At 35.9% G+C, this 20,994-nt stretch overlaps 1 protein-coding gene across 2 annotated transcripts in view; it reads left to right on the forward strand.

Moving 5' to 3' along the window:
- Positions 1-20,994, forward strand: part of SOS1 (SOS Ras/Rac guanine nucleotide exchange factor 1) — a 145,478-nt gene that overhangs the window by 79,320 nt on the left and 45,164 nt on the right. For both annotated transcript variants that reach the window (XM_044261705.1, XM_044261706.1), the window contains exons 6-8: positions 1,890-2,033; positions 10,105-10,215; positions 10,292-10,390. In XM_044261705.1, the coding sequence (XP_044117640.1) occupies positions 1,890-2,033; positions 10,105-10,215; positions 10,292-10,390 (354 nt within the window). The remainder of the gene's footprint in view (positions 1-1,889; positions 2,034-10,104; positions 10,216-10,291; positions 10,391-20,994) is intronic.

The following is a 20,994-nucleotide window of genomic DNA, read 5'->3' on the forward strand; positions in this document are numbered from 1 at the left end:
TTGATTGGATTATTTTTTCTTTGGGTGTTGAGTTTGATGAGTTTTTTATAGATTTTGGATACTAGCCCTTTATCTGATATGTCGTTTGCAAATATCTTCTCCCATTCTGTCTTCACTGACATTTTAAATATGTAACCCCATGGTAGAAGTCTATCCAGGAATCTAACCTGCAGAAAATCTTACAGAAGTCACTAGGCATTGTATTGAGCATTCTTGTATGTATACATATTTGTAATAAAAATGAGATGATGGGGCGCCTGGGTGGCTCAGTGGGTTAAGCTGCTGCCTTGGGCTCAGGCCATGATCTCAGGGTTCTGGGATCTAGTCCCGCATCAGGCTCTCTGCTCAGCAGGGAGCCTGCTTCCCTTCCTCTCTCTCTGCCTGCCTCTCTGCCTACTTGTGATCTCTCTCTGTCAAATAAATAAATAAAATCTTTAAAAAAAATGAGATGATAGACGAATAGAATAAAGAAATGAAATAAATGAGCAGTACATATGGACTCATGAAATTTTTTGTCACTACTGGTAGAACAAGAGCTTGGCATGTCCCGAGAAGGCCCAGGTAAGAAGAGAAGAACTGAGGCAGTTAGGAAGCACACATAAGCATTTCTACTACATATCAAAGTAGGGTGGTTGCTTTGAAGGAAAGCACTATATGACTGAATTGCTAACTGAACGAGCTATTTTCTTCATGAGACACTACCTGAAAGAATGACTGACAGACTGTGGTTATTCAGACTTGTATATTTGGCAGACATTTCTCAAAAATAAGTGAAGTGGGGGAATAAAATGAACAAACCTGTCACTTCGAGGAAAGTAACAGTATTTGTTGATAGTGTTAAAAATTGAATTTTCAAATGAAAATAAAATTTTTGAAAATTTTTATCCACTCACACTACCAGTGTGTGATACGGTGGTAATAATGGATTTGGTCTTCTAATATTCTGTAGTGAAATGTGTTAAATGTGTTAACATTTGGAAGATTTGTGGAATTCAGTGGACCACTACTTTCCAGGTGACCAAATTCATAATGCTACAAAAACACACACCAGTAAAGAATCCATTCAGAGTTTAATATAGACTGATGGATTTTAATGTAGAAGTACAGAATTGATATGGGTTCAGATTCCACATTGCAACTAACATTTAAGAAACTACCATTTGTTGACTTTTGGTATAATATCATAAAAGGCTGTCTACTTCATTTATATGAAATGTCCAGAATAGGCAAATCCATGGAGTTAGAAAATAGATTAGTGGTTGCCAGCCCCAGGGCAGAAAAGAATGGTGAGTGCTGCTAATGGATGTTGACCTTCTCTCTGGGGTGATAATGATATTCTGGAATTTGATAGTAGTGATAACTGAACAGCTCTGAATATGTGAAAACCATTGAATAGTGCAGTTTAAAGGGTGAAAATTTTATGGTATATGACATATCTCATTAAGGAAACTCTACTGAAAAAAAAAAAAAGATCTACAGTTGTTTGAATAGACTATTAAAATATTCCTCCCTTTTCCACCTATCTGTGTAAAGCTGGATTTTCTTTGTATGCTTTTATTAAAAACAGTGTATCACAACAGATTAAATGCAGCTATCTTTATTAAGCCAGATGGTAGAAATTTACAGAAATGTAAAACAGTGCCATTCTTCTCAATAACTTTTTTGCTTTTAAAAGTACTATATATTATTTTGAGAACCATTGCCCTAAAGAAATGTATTTGCAAATTGTATACCTTTGCAAAAAGAATTCTTGAATTGTCTTTTACTTGTATTTGTAAGTTAAAATTTCTCACTGTATTTGCCATGTTAAATTTCATGATTATAAAATGACTTACTGGCTCAAAATTTGTTTTTTATTCTATAACTGAATTTGCTTTTCCTCCCAACAGGATGTAGAAAATATATTTAGTCGTATAGTAGATATACATGAACTTAGTGTAAAGTTACTGGGCCATATAGAAGATACTGTGGAAATGACTGATGAAGGTAGCCCCCATCCCTTAGTAGGAAGCTGCTTTGAAGACTTAGCAGAGGTAAGTAATTAATTACACACACACCCCAAAAAAAAGTCTGCATGAAAGCTCTTCATTTGCATTAAAATTGGAATCTTAATTCTTGTTTCCAGCTAAAATCATAGATATTGACTGCTGACTACTCAGTCATATTATCCATTCCTCAGAGGCTCATTGTCAACATTTGTTTCTGCTATCTTACGAAACCCACAAAAAACTAGCCTCTCATTCATTATAAAAAAAGCAGATCCCACAGAGGGGAGGCATTTACAGCTAACAGTCCATCATGTCTTCTGTAGCAAAGCCAAGAAAAGACCGTGAATGCTCTGTCATTGAAGCAGCCACGGAAGTTGGACCTGAGGTTAGATGCTGTGCTCCAACCTCAGTTTTGCAGCTTAGTTGTATGTGACTGTGGGCAATTTATCTCCAATCTCTAAATCCCCTTATTTGTTTTTCTAAAGTAGGGAATAACAATAGTAAGACTCAGGATTTTGTGAAAATTAAAGTAACCTACCTTAAATATTTAGCTAACCACCTTCACACTGTACATTATTATTTAGAATAGGAGGAGTGAAGTGAACAGGAAAATCAAGTCTAGGACCTGGATGAATAAAATGTTATGGGGTGGAAAATAGTAACTTTCTCCTTGGGTATTCAAATGCTAAAATACAGGATTTAGTCCTAATAAGTTAGTATTGGTCGTCATTCTGAGATTTTTAGCTCTTACTTTGTTCTGACTCTAAAATCCAGAAACATAAGGTTGAGTTTATAAAACAAAAAATTTAAGATTTTTACACTAAATAGTATGGTAAGCTTAAGCTTCACGACACCCCTTCATTCTTGCTTCAAACACACAGAAGTCATAAAGTGTATTTTTTTTAAAGGACTATACATAACTAGGCTCAAATATAAGATCAGAAATAGAGTAAACATTCAAAGTAATGAGCTCCGGTAGTTGGGTGTTGCCCTTGAGGATAATGAAGACTAACTGCGCTCTATGAAAGTGAGTAAGAGGGGCGTCTGGGTGGCTCAGTGGTTTAAGCCTCTGCCTTCGGCTCAGGTCATGATCTCAGAATCCTGGGATTGAGCCCCACATCGGGCTCTCTGCTTGGCATGGAGCCTGCTTCCTTCTCTCTCTGCCTGCCTCTCTGCCTACTTGTGATCTCTGTCTGTCAAATAAATAAATAAAATCTTTAAAAAAAAAAAAAAAGTGAGCAAGACTTCTTGCTCCAGGATCCTGATTATAAGAAGATGCTGGAGCAATCCTACAACTTCCTCCCTGCAAGGTTTGGACTTGAGGTCAGGGACAAAGAAACACTACCTTGTAACAAAAATACTTTAAAACTTAACAAATTATCTTACAGTATTAAGCCGGTATGATTACAGAGCCTGAGACCCCAAAATCATTTACAGAGCAGGTTCAGGTCTACAAGAGTGACCATAAATGGATGGGAGAGAAAAAAAGGAAACCAGAAATTAAAAGCCTCCCCCTAAGAAGTCTATATAATACAGAATTCCAAAATACAAGACAAACTCTAATGTTTAGAGTGCTATCTAACAAAATCAACAAAATCAACAATTAGAAAATGAATTCATTCCAGATGAAATTAATTTTGTACAATAGACATACAAAGAGTTTAAAAGAAGTTTAGGATGCTCAGATAAATGAAGAACTGTGATCCATGTATAAACAAGATGTGCTGAAACAAAAATAGGTGGAAAGAAAATAAGAACAGGCAAGTAACAAAAAAAAAAAAATACAGGGATATTGGGAATTAAATATAAATAAAAACTCAGTATGTAGTAAACATTTGCTAAACTTATTTCAAAGAGAAAATTAATGAATTGGAAAAAGGAATTGACAGAATGTGACACAGAGAAACCACAATTAGAATGTGAAAGAATAGCTAAGAGTAATAAAGGCTACATTGAAGGGCTTTGATGTCATCTAATAGGAGTTTCAGTTAAAGAATGATGGAGAAGAAATACATGAAGAGGTAAAAACTGAGAATTTACCAGAAATGAAAACATGAGTTCCCAGATCAGAAATGAATTCCAAATACTGCACGGGATTAATAAAAATAAACCTACAGCTAAAAACATTCTAGTGAAACTATAGAACATCAAGGATAAAGAGAAAAATCTTAAAATTTGTGAGAGAGAAAAGAGAGCAGTACTTGAGAAGAACTACAAATAGAATGACAGAAGGCTTCTCTTTAACAATAGAGGCTAACAGTTGAGTGGTAGCTTCAAGTACTAAGGGAAAACGGAATTTTCTGCCCAACTGAACTTTTATTCAAGATGAGTTTAGGGTCCCTGGGTGGCTCAGTTGGTTAAGTGACTGCCTTCAGCTCAGGTCATGGTTCTGGAGTCCTGGGATCGAATTCCGCATTGGCTTCCTGCTCAACAAAATCAACAAAATCAACAATTAGAAAATGAATTCATTCCAGATGAAATTAATTTTGTACAATAGACAGGTAGTAATTTTAAAATGCAGGTAGCCTGCATCTTCCTGCTCCTGTCCTCTCTTACTATGTCTGTCTTGCTCTCTCCAATAAATAAATGAAATCTTAAAAAAAAAAAAAAAAAGTGAGTTCAAAGTTTAAGATAATAAAACTTGTAGAAGCAAATGTAAGAGATCTTCATGACCTTAGAATAAGGAAAGCTAGCTTTCTTTTTTTTTTCTTTTTTTAGATTTTATTTATTTATCTGACAGAGAGATAGAGATCACAAGTAGGAAGAGTGGCAGGCAGAGGGAGAGGGAAAAGCAGGCTCTCTGCTGAGCAGGGAGCCCAATGTGGGACTCAATCCCACGACGCTAGGATCTGACCTGAGCTGAAGGCAGCCGCTTAACTGATTCAGCTACCCAGGCACCCCAAATAAGGAAAGATTTTTTAAGGCACCAAAACCATGAAAGAAAATATTGATAAACTGGACTTCTTTAAAGGTAAGAACATCTGGATCAATAACCAAAATTAAGAGTGTGAAAAGGCGACCTATAGATGGTGAGACAGTGAAAGACTCCTATCCAGAGTGTGTAAAATCAGTAACTTAAAGACAGTGTAGTTTTTTAAGAAAATAGAAAACCTAAGCAGGTATTTCTTGAAGAAAGTTCAGCATCATTATTCATCAAGGAAATGCAATGTAAAAACCACTGAACAGTTGGAACTCTGCATTGCTGATGGATGGGATATAAAATGGTACAGCCCCTTCAGAAAACTGTTTGGCTTATCTACTAAAATTAAGCCTACAGTGTACCAAATGATCCAGCAGTTTCACTCTGACGCATATGCCAAACAAAAATGGGTGCATGTGTTTACCAAAACACATGTTTAAAAATGTTCACAGCAGGTTTATTCATAGTGAATTGTCATATATTCACACAGTGAAATGCTATGACCATAAAAAAGAATGAACAACCAATTTTTTTTTAAAAAGGGCAACATGGTGAACCATATAAAGACATTCAAAATACTATGTAATTCCACTTGTAGGAGGTTCAAAACCATGTAAACACGGCAAACCCAAGATTTATGTAGTATATTAGGCAAGTTCAGTATAGTTGCCACATAAAAGATTAGTTTAAAAATTGATAGCGTTACTGTGCTCAAGTTATAAACCATTGTATATGACATTAAAGGAAAAACTCCATTCACTATAGAAACAAAACTACAAGACACTCAGAAATAAGCCCAACAAATATTCTAGACCAGTTAAGAAAATCATAAAATAATTAGGTTCATAAAGAAGATCTGAATACGTGGAAATACATATTATGTTCATGTATGGAAAGACCCAATAGTATAATGATACTAGTCTCCCAAATAATCTCTAAATCCAGTGCTTAGCACACTAGTCCTAAAACTCGTGCGGAAGAATGAAGGGACAAAAATTAAAATTTTGAGGAAGAACAAGTTAAAAGAGTATTTGTCTTGTCAAATTTTAAAATTTATTATGTAGTCACAGTAAGTAGCACGGTATTGGTGAAGGTATAAACTGTGCAACAGAATAGAGTGTCCTGAAAAAAACCACACATACACACATGATATGTGACTGAGATTGTAATTATCAACCAGTAGAGAAAGAAAAAACGAATTAAAAAATTATGTTGGATCAAAACTGGTTATCCATGTGGAAAGAAAAAATTCCATCCTTAGCTCACGTCATACCCAAGTTCTCAACAGATTAAAAATCCAAAAATGAGAAGCAAACTTTAAAAGTTCAGAAGAGAATATAGAAGAATATGTTTATGACTTTGAGATAGGAAGGGTTTCTTAAAGAACATTGAGAGTGCAAACCATGAAAGATTAAAATTTTAAAACTTCTGTTTACAAGCGTGGAGGTTCCTCAAAAAGTTGAAAATAGAGCTTCCCTATAACCCAGCAATCGCACTGTTGGGTATTTACCCTAAAGATACAAATGTAGTGATCTGAAGGGGCACGTGCACCCAAATGTTTATAGCAGCAGTGTCTACAATAGCCAAACTGTGGAAAGAACCTAGATGTCCATCAACAGATGAATGGATAAAACAGATGTGGTATAGATAGAGATATACGATGGAATACTATGCAGCCATCAAAAAATGAAATCTTGCCATTTGCAATGACATGGATAGAACTAGAGGGTATTATGCTGAGCAAAATAAGTCAATCAGAGAAAGACAATTATCATATTATCTCCCTTATAGGAGGAATTTGAGAGGCAATGTGGGGAGTTTGGGTGTAGGGAAGGAAAAAATGAAACAAGATGGGATCAGGAGGGAGACAAACCATAAGAGACTCTTAATCTCACAAAACAAACTGAAGGTTGCGGGGGGGAGGGGAGAAGGGAGAGGGTGGTTGAGTTATGGACATTGGGGAGGGTATGTGCTATAAAAAAAAAAAAAATCAGGGACGCCTAGGTGGCGCAGTTGGTTGGACGACTGCCTTCGGCTCAGGGCGTGATCCTGGAGTCCCGGGATCGAGTCCCACATCGGGCTCCCAGCTCCATGGGGAGTCTGCTTCGCTCTCTGACCTTCTCCTCGCTCATGCTCTCTCTCTCTCTCAAATAAATAAATAAAATCTTTAAAAAAAAAAAAAATCAAAACACCAAACTTCTGTTTATATAAAGACACTATAAAGTTATGGGAAACATGAAAGAGTGAATTTGAACTTTTTGCCTCACTCAATATACAGACATAAAATGGATCTAATGTAAGAGCTAAAATTATAAAACTCTTAGAAGAAAGCATGGCTTGGGGCGCCTGGGTGACTCAGTGGGTTGAGGCCTCTGCTTCGGCTCAGGTCATGGTCCCAGGGTTCTGGGATCGAGCCCCGTGTCAGGCTCTGCTTGGCAGGGAGCCTGCTCCCTCCTCTCTCTCTGCCTGCTTGTGATGTCCGTCAAATAAATAAATAAAATCTTAAAAGAAGAAGAAGAAGAAGAAAGCATGGCTTAATCTTCACAACCTTGGCTTTGGCAAAGGATTCTTAGATACGACACTCAAAGCATGAGCTACAAAACAAAAAATACATAATTCAGATTTGGGTGTCTATAGGAAGGAGGGAGGTGTTGTTAAAGGGCAACAAGAGAGGGGCACCTTGCTGGCTTAGTGGAGCATGAGACTTGATCTCGGGTTTGAAGTTTGAGCCTCACGTTGGGTGTAGAGATTACTTTAAAAAAATAAAATTTTTAAAAAGTTTTTTTAAAAAAAAAAGGCAGTAAAAGAGATCCCTGTGGTGATAGAAATATTGTATACTTTACAATCAGTGTCAATGGCCAGGTTGTGATATTGCACTATATTGTACTATTGCAAAATGTTACCATGATGGGAAACTGAGTAGTGTGCACACATGAAACTACATGTGAATCTAAATTATCTCAAAAAATACATATTTATACAATAAAATGTTATAGAGTTTAGAATAAATGAATGGAAGAAACCATATTAATACAAATGGATAAATCTTAGACACAACTTTGAATGTAAAGTGCAAATTGCAAAAGAATAAATACATTACGGTATTTATATAAAGTTTAAAAACATTGCCTTATTTCTTGATACATGTGTCATTGTATAAAAACATACATGGAAATGATAAAATTCAAATTCAGGACAGTGATTTCCTTTGGGGATCAGTAAGGGAGGAGATAAGCTTGTGAAAGGGGGCTCAAGAAAATCAATGACCACAGTGGTATCTTACTTTTTTTTTTTTTTTTAAAGCTGAAACAAGTTTATAAGATAAAGTTGAACTATTTTGAGCTACATGGTGAATATAGTTAGGTTTTTCTCTGTATCTTTCTATGTGTTTGGAATATTCTACGTTTTTAATCATTAATACACAGTTACATATATTGATAATCAAAATTTTATGAATCTTTTAAGTATTGATTTTTAACCTATAAACTAATCATAAAATCTGTTAACTTATACAAGGATGCTTAGAAGTGCTTGCAATTCTATGTATTTATCCTCAAGAATAAAACTGTGATGAGAGGTTGGATTCCTAGTTAGTAGTTAGTTTTTTTCTCTGTTGAAACATGCTATTTTAGAATGATAATACTGGGGACCTTTTATTCAGTGCTTACTATGTACGTGCATAGTAAGCATTTTGCTTAAGATACCTCATTTAATTCCTAAAACAACCCCTTGAAAGTAGGTACTATCCATTTTTCAATGAAGAAACTGGCTTAGTTTATCAAAGCTCATTCAGCTAATAAGTAGTATAATCAGAATGGGAATTTGGGTCTCTGTGACTCTAAAGTTATGCTCTTAAGCCACTTTGCTGTATAGCCTTTACTTTTTGCATATAGTTGTCCTAAAAATTCTGTAGTAAATTAGAGTTCATTGAAAGAGGGGGAGGGCAAACATTTGCTGTTCCAGATGATTTCTAGAGTTCAAGAGACCCGTGATAAAGCATCAGATCACATTTTTATTTCTCTCTCCCATCTATTCTGCTCATACCTGACTCCCTTCTGTTAATTATTTTTGGAACGTTATCATCCGTTCTTGTAAAATCTGGAGTGGACTGCAATTTCCAGTGTTACATTATTATAGAAATTTTTAGTTGGGAAAGTAGTTGATGGAGTTGAAATTGGGAAATGAATCAGGAGTCAGTTCAAGGAATTTAGGATGACTTAGAACTTTATATGCCATATTATATTTTACAAAGACTAGAACTCAGGTCTTCTGATTTCTGATTTTGTATTGTTATTATTCAGTCTTTCCTTAAAAAAAAAAAATCTAAGAAATAACATTAAGGGTAATGAACATAAACATCATCTGAGCTGTCAGTCCCTCTTCCTTCTGTACTCCTCCACTAGATGTCCTCTTCCTCTTTCTAGAATTCCCCATCCTAGAAATGAACTCTAGCTAGAATCTAGAGTGCAATTTTCACAAGTTTGTTTTGTTTGTTTTTTAACAAGGAATAGGGCAGAGGATGGCTCCTTCTAAAATCAAGACACTGATTCTCTTTTTCCTCAGGAATCATCAAAACCCATAGATGGTACTCTTTTAGACCTAACCATTCAAATTGTTTAGTTCATTTATGATTGATGATAGTAGAATTTTTGGCAATTTGGATAAGCTCTTGTTTAATTGCTTGTGAAAACTATAACAATTTTAGATGATACAGACTGCTACCTTTGGCTTAAAGAATGTGAAAGTAAAAGTCTACCAATAAGAAATAACCATGAGAAAATAAATGTTGGATGCCCCTATTCCAAAGGTTTTACTTTACCTCATTGTTGATATCTGTATTTTCTGCTGTTCCAGCTAAATTTTGTTTTCCAGAACCAAAGTCTTGCCATTCTTTTGACCACTTTTGTTGATAATGCTCTACTAGAATCCTTTGAGGAGAGGTGTCATAACCTATAAGGATATCATTATTCATCAGAAAGAACTGATTTACTTATCTCTTCTGGAGAATATTAAACTTGTCCTTAATTAAAATCATAATGGATAGCCATGTAATTTTGTTTGAGGCTTAAAAAGAAGCACATAACTGTGCTAGCTTGGATGTGCCTATAATTTAATCTTTCTGTATTTCTGGCGTAAGTTATTTAAGTTTTAACTTGGAGAAAGATTATCTATGTTTTACATTCTTTATTTTCTAAGGAACTGGCCTTTGATCCATACGAATCATACGCTCGAGATATCTTACGGCCTGGTTTTCACGATCGTTTCCTTAGTCAGTTATCAAAGCCTGGAGCAGCACTCTATTTACAGGTACAGTAATTTTTAAATCAAGATATATGATGTCTGAAAAGTAAACTTTAAAAAAATTAATTACTTTGTTTTTTAGTCAATAGGCGAAGGCTTCAAAGAAGCTGTTCAGTATGTTTTACCCAGGCTACTTCTAGCCCCTGTTTACCACTGTCTGCATTACTTTGAACTTTTGAAGGTAAGAAAACTCTTACTGCTATTTATAAAACATTCAGATGTGATACAACTTTTTTTTACCAATTTAGTTGTGCGTTACTATGTTAGCACCCAAGAACATTAATCTATATCTAATTGTTTTTTCTAGTTAAGAATAAAATGTAAAGGAGTCTGCAAAAGAGTACCATATTTTCTCTAGTTTTACTAGTGATTTTTTGAGCAATTATCAGATATTTTTATCTTGTGCCCTTTTGCTTACGTAGCCATTTGTTTAGAAACAGTCTTGGGTTTCTGCATCCATATCTCCATTTTCCGACCTCAGCAGATTGATTCGGGCACTTAGCTAAGGGACCCAATGTAGAGAGAAGACCAAAGTAATGGAGACTATTAATCACCTAATTTTCATCGCTCAAGTTTATAACTGTCTCTATACAACAGCTTCACATTACCTTAGAAACAGTGAATTATGTATAATCCCAGTAAAAATTCCTTATTCAGTCACAGTTCAAAATATACAATTTAAGAAGCACTGTCTGAAAGGAAAGGATTTTGAGTTTTTTCCCCCTCTTCCTTTTACACACTGAAATTAAGAAAAAAGGGACACTTAGCCTGTATAAGTTATAATTCATTGGTATAACTTAAAGTGATTTACTTTTCTGGTGTCTGGGTGGCTCAGTCGTAAGCACTCGCCTTTGGTGCAATTGTAAATTGGATTGTTTTCTTAAATTGTCTTTCTGCTACTTCATTGCTAGCATATAAAAATATAACAGATTTCTGTTTATTAATTGTGTATCCTGAGACCTTACTGAATTCATTTACCAGTTCTAGTAGGTTTTTGTTTTTGTTTTTTGTTTTGTTTTGGTGGAGTTGCAGGCATAAAACCCTTTTAAAACAATACATTTCTGGGGCATCTGGGTGGCGCAGTCAGTTAAGCATCCAACTTATGGTTTTGGTTCAGACCTTGATCTCACGGTCGTGAGATTGGCCTGGTGTCAGGCTCTACATCCAGTGTAAAGTCCACTTGGGAGTCTCTCTCCCTCTTCCTCTACCCCTACTCTATCGCTGTATGTTTGCTCGCTCGTTCTCTCCCTCTCTCTCTCTTTCAAATAAATAAGTAAATCTTTAAAACATAATACATTTCTGGAAGTTACTTTGTTCCCCGCATTTCACTAACACTGCCTTAGTCCAGCCTCACCCCCCGCCCCCGCGTCCTCCACCCCCCCCCCCCCGCATGTCTTGCAGGGACTACTGTAGTGGCTTCCTGTATGGCCTTTATGCCTCATGGAACCTTTAGTTTTAAAAGTGCAGTTGGTTCCCTATCAGCTTCGACCCAAAGTCTAAATTCTTTAGCCTCTTTCTAGCTCATCTCAATACCTAGTCTTTCCCACCTTGTGCTTTACCCATAAGAAAATTTTTAGCAGCCCTGGATATATCAGACCTGTTCAGAATTCCTCTTTGCTTTTGTTCCTGTTTCCTGGACTTTTTCTTCTATTTCTGCCATCCCCTTTCATCTGAGAAATTCCTATATATCAAAGAGTTTGTTCAAATCTTGGTTTCTCTGTCAAGTTTCCCTTGGTTCCCTAGGCTAATCCTTTTACTGAGTTCCCTCTCATCATACTTCCTCATAGAACTTGTCCCATTTTTGTCTACCTTGTTTTAGACTGTTCTCCACACAGAGTGGATGTGAGCCCTGAGTAGCTTTGAATTTTCATGCCTAGTAGTGTCTGGCACTTAGACAATAAATACTTGTTAAAAAAAAAATAATGGCAAAAATAATAATTTTCTTCGAATTCCTATAAATGTCTTACATTTTCGAAGAAGCTTAACTATAAATTGTATATAATTAAACTAATTTTGGAAACTTAGAATTTTTCAATAAGGTTTATTTATTCATTAATATTTTTATTTATTTATTTATTAGAAATTGAGCTCACGAGCAGGGGCAAGGAATAGACGGAGAAGGAGAGAATCTGGAACCCCTGTGTGGCACAGTTGGTTAAGCGTCCAACTCTTGGTTTTGGCTCAGCTTGTGATTTCATGGTGTTGAGATCAAGCCCCTCATCAAACTCCATGCTCAGCACAGTCTGCTAAAGTTTCTTACACACTCCCACTCTTCCCCTCTCCCCTGCCCTATGCTTGCTCATGTGCACTCTCTGTAAAATAAAGAAATATATATATATTTTTTAAGATTTTGTTTATTTATTTGACAGACGGAGATCACAAGCAGGCAGAGAGGCAGGCAGAGAGAGAGGAGGAAGCAGGCTCCCTACTGAGCAGAGAGCCCGATGCAGGGCTCGATCCCAGGACTCTGAGATCATGACCTGAGCCGAAGGCAGTGGCTTAACCCACTGAGCCACCCAGGCGCCCCTAAAGAAATCTTTTAAAAAAATAAAAAGAAGAAGGAGAGAATCTCTAGCAGCTCCCTGCTGAGCACAGAGCCTGATGCAGGGCTCAATCCCATGACGCCAAGATCACGATCTGAGCCAAAATCAACAGTCGGACGCTTAACAGACTGAACCACCCAGGTGCCCTGGAAACTTAGAATTCTTTAAACTTTATAAATTCAGAAAGTAAAAGTTTAGTTAAGTAATTAAGACTTGAATACTACTGAAACTGAAAAATAATACTCTTTTTTCTATGTGAAGTTTGATTTGCTTTATTAAACAAATTTAGATTTGTTACTTGGGACTGTGTAAATATGTTGACCATATAATCTAAGGAAAAGTAAGTTCCCCTCAATTAAAAAAAAAAAAACTGGGTTCAGATCTATACCGTTATACGTACATTAATATCTTCATTTCCTAGGGCTGCCAGAACAAAGTACCACAGACTTCATGGCTTAAAAACAACAAAAATTTGTACTTTCATGGTTTTGGATACTAGAAATCCAAAATTAGGTTGTCAGCAGAGCCACAGTCCCTTTAAAGACTTTAGAGCAGAATCCTGTCTCTTAGCTTCTGGTGAATCCTAGCAGTCCTCGGTAGCTCTTGGCCTGTTGATGCCATCGCTTCATTCCTTCCCTCCTCTTCACATGGCTTTTCTCGCAGCTCTACGTTCTTCTTTTATCTCTGCATCCAAGTCTCCTCCTTTCTTCTACGAAGGTGCCCAGTCAACAGGTGTAGGGCCCACCCTAATCTAGTCTGACCTTATTTCAACCTGATTATATCTGCAAAGACCCAGTTTTCAAATAAGATCACATTCGCAGGTACCAGGGTTAGGACTTGAATATAGTTCAACCCATAACAATTAGTTTTTGGTATGCTATAGAATTATATTCATTTTTGGTTTTCTGATTTTCCAGTATATAATGTCTTTCTTAAACCAATATATACATATATTGTTTTTATTAACCCAATTTAAGTATAATTTCATACTGATGGTAGACTTTACAGTTAATTTTAGTCACAAAAATCTACTGAAAAGCCAACAGACTTGTGGCAGGATGGGCTATAGCCAGGTAAAAATGGACAGGAATTCAAAATTACTAACATAGTCATCTGAATTAGACTAAGTGTATATAATTGGGTTTGGGGTTATCATGTGTGCTTTGTCTTAAATGAAAAAATAGAAAATTTAACACTTAAAATCTCTATACCTTTCTTAGGTTTTATTGGTAATAAAAAGTACAAGATTAGCAAAATAATTGAGAGAAAACATGTCCAGGTTTAATTTTAACATATCATAACAACTATGTGTTTTTAAGTAAGATTAAATTGAGGACCAACAGAATAGTAAGTATTGTAGTTGATGTTATTTCATTATAACATTGCAGTGTTTATCTTGGTCACAAGCTTTATTTTAGAAAATAAGAACACTAACAACTTTAATCTGAAGACTCATGTGGTTAGATTCTTTCTCTGTATTAAAATTTAAAATTTGGAGTGTCTTGCTGGCTCAGTTGTTAGAGCATGTGACTCTTGATCTTGGGATTATAAATTTGAGCCCCATGTTGGGTATAGAGATTAAAATAAAATATTTAAAAAGAAATTTTAAAAAACTTAACATTAAGGGCACCTGAGTGGCTCAGTGGGTTAAAGCCTCTGCCTTCGGCTCAGGTCATGATCTCAGGGTCCTGGGATCGAGCCCTGCATCGGGCTCTCTGCTCAGCGGGGAGCCTGCTTCCCCCTCTCTCTCTGCCTGCCTCTCTGCCTACTTGTGATCTCTCTCTCTGTCAAATAAATAAATAAAATCTTTTAAAAAAAATAAAATATTTAAAAAGAAATTTAAAAAAATTTAACATTAAGGGCACCTGGGTGGCTCAGTGGGTTAAAGCCTCTGCCCTCGGCTCGGGTCATGATCTCGGGGTCCTGAGATCAAGCCCCATGTCAGGCTCTCTGCTCGGTGGAGAGCCTGCTTCCTACTCTCTCTCTCTGCCTGCCTCTCTGCCTGCTTGTGATTTCTGTCTGTCAAATAAATAAAATCTTAAAAAAAAATTTAAAATTAAATTTTCTAATATTCCTAGATTTTTGCATAGCAGACTCATTTAAAGATTGACTCTTTTTCCCCTTAAGATTGCAAATATTACAAAAATTGTAGCCACAAATGTTTAAGCACTAGAATTGTGGGAAAGGATTACAGATAAAATCTTAGAACTGAATGGTACAGTGAGTGGAAAATTTAGGATAAAAAATTGAGAAATGTTAAAATTAAGAGATTTTTATCCCCCCAAAATAGTCTTTCTTTTAAAAAAAAGTGCTGAACAAGGGGCACCTGGGTGGCTCAGTGGGTGAAAGCCTCTCCCTTCAGCTCAGGTCATGATCCCAGGGTCCTGGGATCGAGCCCTGCATCGGGCTCTCTGCTCAGCGGAGAGCCTGCTTCTCTTCCTATCTCTCTTCCTGCCTCTCTGCCTACTTGTGATCTCTTCTGTCAAATAGATAAATAAAATCTTAAAAAAAAAAAAAAGTGCTGAAGAAGGGGCATCTGCGTAGCTCAGATGGTTAAGCGTCTGCCTTTAGCTCAGGTCATGATCCTAGGGTTCTGGGATTGAGCCCCATATTTGGCTCCCTGCTCGGTGGAAAACCTGTTTCTTCTTCCTTTCCTTCTACTGATCCCCTTGTTTGGGCTTTGTCAAATAAAAAAAATTTTTTTGGGCGCCTGGGTGGCTCAGTGGTTTAAGCCGCTGCCTTCGGCTCAGGTCATGATCTCGGGGTCCTGGGGGATTGAGTCCCACGTTGGGCTCTCTGCTCAGCGGGGAGCCTGCTTCCTCCTCTCTCTCTCTGCCTACTTGTGATCTCTCTCTCTGTCAAATAAATAAACAAAAAATCTTTAAAAAAAAATTTTTTTTAATGCTACACAAACAAATTGGAAGAGCGAAATATAAATTGTGCTACATCATACACTTTGAACACCCACTAGTGGCCTTCACATAGTGTGCCAAAAGCTCTTTGTAAAGAGGGCTGCCCTGCAAACCCCTACTACAAACCCGTTGTATACATTTATTAATGGCTTTGATTTGGTGCTTTTCCAGTTTGGGAGCTGGACAATATCAAACATCTACACTAGATCATTTTTTATCTAATTTTTTTTTTCATGTTTTGCATCTGGTTTAACTGCTCTGTGCTTCAGACTTTTTTTTTAAGATTTTATTTATTTATTTGACAGACATAGCAAGAGCAAGAATACAAGCAGAGGGAGTGGCAGAGGGAGAAGCAGTCTTCCCGCTGAGTAAGGAGCCCAATGCGGCTCGATCCTAGGACTCTGGGATCATACCTGAGTCAAAGACAGATGCTTAAAGACTAAGCCACCCACGCGCCCCCACACTATTTTTTTTTTTACTGCCACGAGTTGATGACTTAATACCAGCAATAAGAGAAGACTTAGAAAGCGTAGATTCTGTCATAAAAATAAGCCCAACAGAGGTCTCTTTAAGCTTCCATTCCATTGAACTAGATTTCTAAATTTGGAAATTCTTATCCAAAACCCGTGGACTTAGAGCAGTGAGCTTAAATGGTATTCCATCTGACTGTAGACATCAAATGTCTGAAGTTAAACATAAGATAGTGTAATTCAGTAGCCATTGTAACAAGAAACAGTAAACAGCTGACTGTTGTACTATTCTAATTTTAAATTTTAAATCAACTAAACTGTGAGGTACATTTATAATTTTGGTAATCTTCTCTCTGCTAAAAACAGGGAGATGGTTTTTTAAAGTATCTTATTTTCATAAATGAGTGTTATGTCTAACCCTTTTTAGGGTTGATATCCTGTTTAAAGTTTCAGACTCCTTTCCACACTTCAGATTTTAACTTGCTTTTACATTATGCTTGCATTTTTCTGCCATTTTTTATTTCACTTCCCTTCCTTCTGGGGCTCCAGTTGCATGTGTGTTGAACTACTTTGTGTTGTCCCACAGATCTGTAAGACTGTTCATTCTTCTTTAATCTTATCCTTCCTTGTTCTTCAAATTAGTATTTTATTAATCTGTCAATTGAACTATTAGTTATTATCTTGCTTACTATAGAATTTCCATTTGGATTTTGTTTTACAGTTTCCACAGACTCCCTATCTGTCCACTCAGTAAGACCATGTTTTCCTTTAATTCTTTGAATATGATCATAAAAGCCACTTTGAAGCCCTTCTTAAATTCAGCATCTGGGCCCACTTGGAGTCATTTTCTATTAACTGACTTTTTTTCCCCCTGAACATGGGTCACATTTCCCTGTTGTTTGCTCATTAACAATTCTGGATTCTATTGTGTGGAGGATTGTTGGGTTTCTTGTTTTTGGAATATTGGTTTTTTACTTTAGTATGCAGTTAACTTTCCTGGATTCAGCTGCAAATTGATCTCTTCTGTATTATGAAGCAACTGGTATCTCTCTTCACTTTCTAGGATTTCCATATGTAGCTTTTTTAGCTGATTCTCTTGGGTCTCCCTTAATGTGTATGATTTGGCAGTCAGACAAGTATTTGGGCAGGGATTAGTTCAGATTTGGGGGCACAGTCTCTGTGGTTTCCTTATGCCCGGAGATTTCCCCCTTAATTTCCAGCTACTCTGTCAGCGTTAGGCTTTATCCACTGGTACTTGAAACCAGTAAGTCTTCAGCTTTCTGCTACCTTTGTACATTTGGGGACTAAACTCAGTTCTTAAAGAGCCTCAGAACTCATCCATTAGACCTTTCACGAGTAGATTCTACTTTCACAAGTAGATTCCTCTTTGGTCTCTGCCTGCTCTTTTGCCTCCTGTGGGTCTTCCCGTGCATCAGCCAGGTACTTGGAGAGAGTTTATTTTCAGATTTTGGATTTCAACACTCTGCAGTTCATTCATTTCCAGATTTCCCCCTTAAATTTCCTCCTAAACTGTGCTCTTTGATCTCTAGCCTGTAGAGGCTCTCTTTGTTTCACTCCTCCCCACTGTGTTGCTCTGAGAGGTTGGGGAAAGCCTTAATCTTGCAAGTATATACACTTGGGAGTTGTAGCTCTTCAAGAGTAATTGCTGCTGCTGGTTTATGCTTTCTTCTAGATGTTTTCCAGTGCCTACAAATAGTTATTTTTACATTTTGTCCAGATTATATAATTGTTATCTGTGGGAGGGCTCTCAAGACTTCTTAACTTCATTGCCTTTACTGGAAATTCTTGCATTTTTATGAAGCTTTTCTGCAGTATTGGTTATGACTGTGATGTTTACAGCAGTAGGAGGGGACACAGTGAAGGGCGAGTATTTGCTAATTTCATTCCAAATGGCACTTGATGGGCTTTCCCCTGTAGATATGCCCTTTTGAGGTTTTTTTTTTCCACTCGGCTGCTATTAATACTCTAAATATACAGGGGACCATACTTAATTATCTAAATAAAATATGTGACTTTCTCAAAAACTTTGAGAATTTTGCATTTCTTTCCTAACAGTGAATTATAAGTCATGTTACAATTTATATTTTAAGATTTCATTTTTATATTGGCTAATTTAATATACTGGCTAATTTAATAAAGGTATTATATGATTTACAATAATGGAAAAGCTGTACTATTTGTACTATAAGTTTATACTGTTTATACTACAAATTTACACTATTTATTCCATTTCCCTTGGGGGAAAATGAGGGTTTAGGCTGATTAAGTAAAAGAAGATCAAATTTTGTTAATATCATTAACATCACTTAACTGGTTGAAATTTTGTGTATTTTTAAAAAATTATCTGTATATATAAAATCACTACTGATAAAACAACTTTTGAGGGGAAAGGAACTGATTATGAAGTGTACTTTTTAACTTAAATAGCATGAGTAATTGAAGTCTGCAATCTCTAAATCTCATTTTAGTTATGAATTGCATCTTTTTCCACCCATACTTTCTAGTTGTGCTGCTACTGTAAAAGAATAGTTGAGGATTATTGCCTTTCTTGTGCTCAGCCTTTAAAGGGATGTGTAAATTATGAGATAGCAAAGAGTCAGGAGCAGTTGGCTTAATTCGTTGGTTTCTGGAATAATTTGGGTAGTATTCCATACATTTGTTTACAGGACTAGTAAATTAAATTTACCAGTTGACCATGTATTTTCCACTTTGTAATCTGTTCTTAGCATCTTATCAAAGAATATATAGGTAACCATTCCATGGTCAAAACACAATCCCCATCTTTGCTTGTGTTTTCCCATTCTGTGATAAGCTCTTTATATATGTGTGTGCATATATATATATATGCACACACACAATATTTAAGATAAAAACAAATGTTTATTCTATGTCCCAAACATTAGACAATTATATATTTCTTGATTATATATTTTGTCATCCTGTGCACTGCAATGTACCTATTTGAATGGAATAGATTTTATTTGTTAAGTATTTTTTTAATAGACATTTCTAAGTTATATCAGTTTTTTAGGTAGTGTATTGAAAAGGTTCTTGAACTGAGAAATCTTGGGTCTTGCCTGTCTCCACCATCAAGTGCATGGCAGTTTCTTCATTTTATAGAATCTCATGTTGGAAAAATTAATTTCTAGAAATAAAAACACGAATTCAAAGGTTTTGTGTTTTTTAAACAAAAGGAAGCCCTTATATGTTGTGAATTAGGTAAACTCTTTGCCACCGCTTTGTTTCTGTAGCAACAACGAGCCACCGCTTTCGTGGCAGTTAGCTTCAATTATTCAGCACCAGTGCCTGGTTTATATCAGCTACGTTAAGCAAAAGTGCTTATGAGAAAGGTCATTAATTACATTGAAATTTATTTTAGATGCTCAGGTAATGCTATGAAGGTAAAAATTGCATTTAAAAATTACTCCATTAGTAAAGTCTTACGGGTTTGACATAGACTTTGGGTTTGTGGGTTTAAAGTGTATTAACAATACTTTCAAGATACTGGTATATTCTATATGTGAAATGTTATAGTTAAATAGTAGATAAATGACCAAAAGCTTTAAACATTTTTAGAATAGAAAATCAAATGTGTGTCTCAGTGGATTGGTTACTTTCATGCTCTTTTTATATGTGCTAAAACTGTGTGTTTTTGTGTGACTTTAGGTATGTTTGCCTGAATTAATATAAAAAAATAAAGGATAGAACATGAAGGATTCAGTATTCTGCCACCTCTTGGTGCCAGCTCGTTAAGACTAAAAACTTACCTTATGTTCTACTGACTCTGGAGGAATTACATTCCGAAAGAACTCAGTGAAATAGTGGTGCTTTTGGTACACCGCGTACAATTTTGCCCTTTCTTAATGAACATTGCTTTCAGTGTGAGATTGCTGCGTTGGAAGCCTAAACTCAGTAAGGTTAATGGTTAGGTTTTGTCACCCTTAATTCTGCCATATGTGATGCAAGTAGTTCTAGAATGATAGGAATGGAGAGTGTATTGAGAGAATGCCCAAAGCCCAGCCTTCAGCCTATCCGTAATATCCATTAAGTAAAAACCTAATAGCTTCCTTTTTATGAGCAGTTGGCCATTGACTTCCTTTAATCTAGCTGGCCATAGTGAAGAGCAAAACTAATGAGTAAATGATATCTCGTATTTTTTTATATATATAAAAGTTTTTTTATCCTTTGAGAAAAAAATATTTTTTCCCCCTTTTTGGAAGATTATCTTGAAACACAGTTAACATAATTGAAACTACAAAGTGCAGATGGTCCTTTTTGTTGAAAGTATGGTGACGTTTTAGTATCCAAAATTTGGATGATAAAACTGAGCATTAAATAGACATCACAATATGGCATTTACTTCTTCTGGAATACCTGAGCATTTATGATATTTTAAGCAAATTGTTTTTATTAAAATGGTTGAGGCTTTGAGTAAGAAGTATGTCTACTTTTCACAAGTCATCAGTATGTGTATGTTTGTATAACTGATCTTTATCAGCTGAAATGAAAATGAATGTGTTGTTGATCTTTAAGGAATATCTCAACTATAAATCCTTAAAGTAATAATAATTACGCTCATTGAAAAGTAAACCTTTGCAAATTACTTTGAATATTTTATGGTTTTACTTCTCACATCTTTTCTTTTATGATAGAGAATAAGTGTTCTTAAATGTTGTATGAAAACTACTGATACATGTTATTTATTAACATTTTCTTTTTGGTAGCCAGAAACAGGTTGAGAAGTTGACAGAATTCTTATCATCTATTGTAACTCATACCTCAGTTAACTACTTGCTTGAATTATAGTCACGTGTTATATTGATAATTGGTGTTTATTGA

The sequence above is a fragment of the Neovison vison genome, chromosome 8 (assembly GCF_020171115.1).
Source record: "Neovison vison isolate M4711 chromosome 8, ASM_NN_V1, whole genome shotgun sequence".
In the NCBI taxonomy this organism is placed as follows: domain Eukaryota; kingdom Metazoa; phylum Chordata; class Mammalia; order Carnivora; family Mustelidae; genus Neogale; species Neogale vison.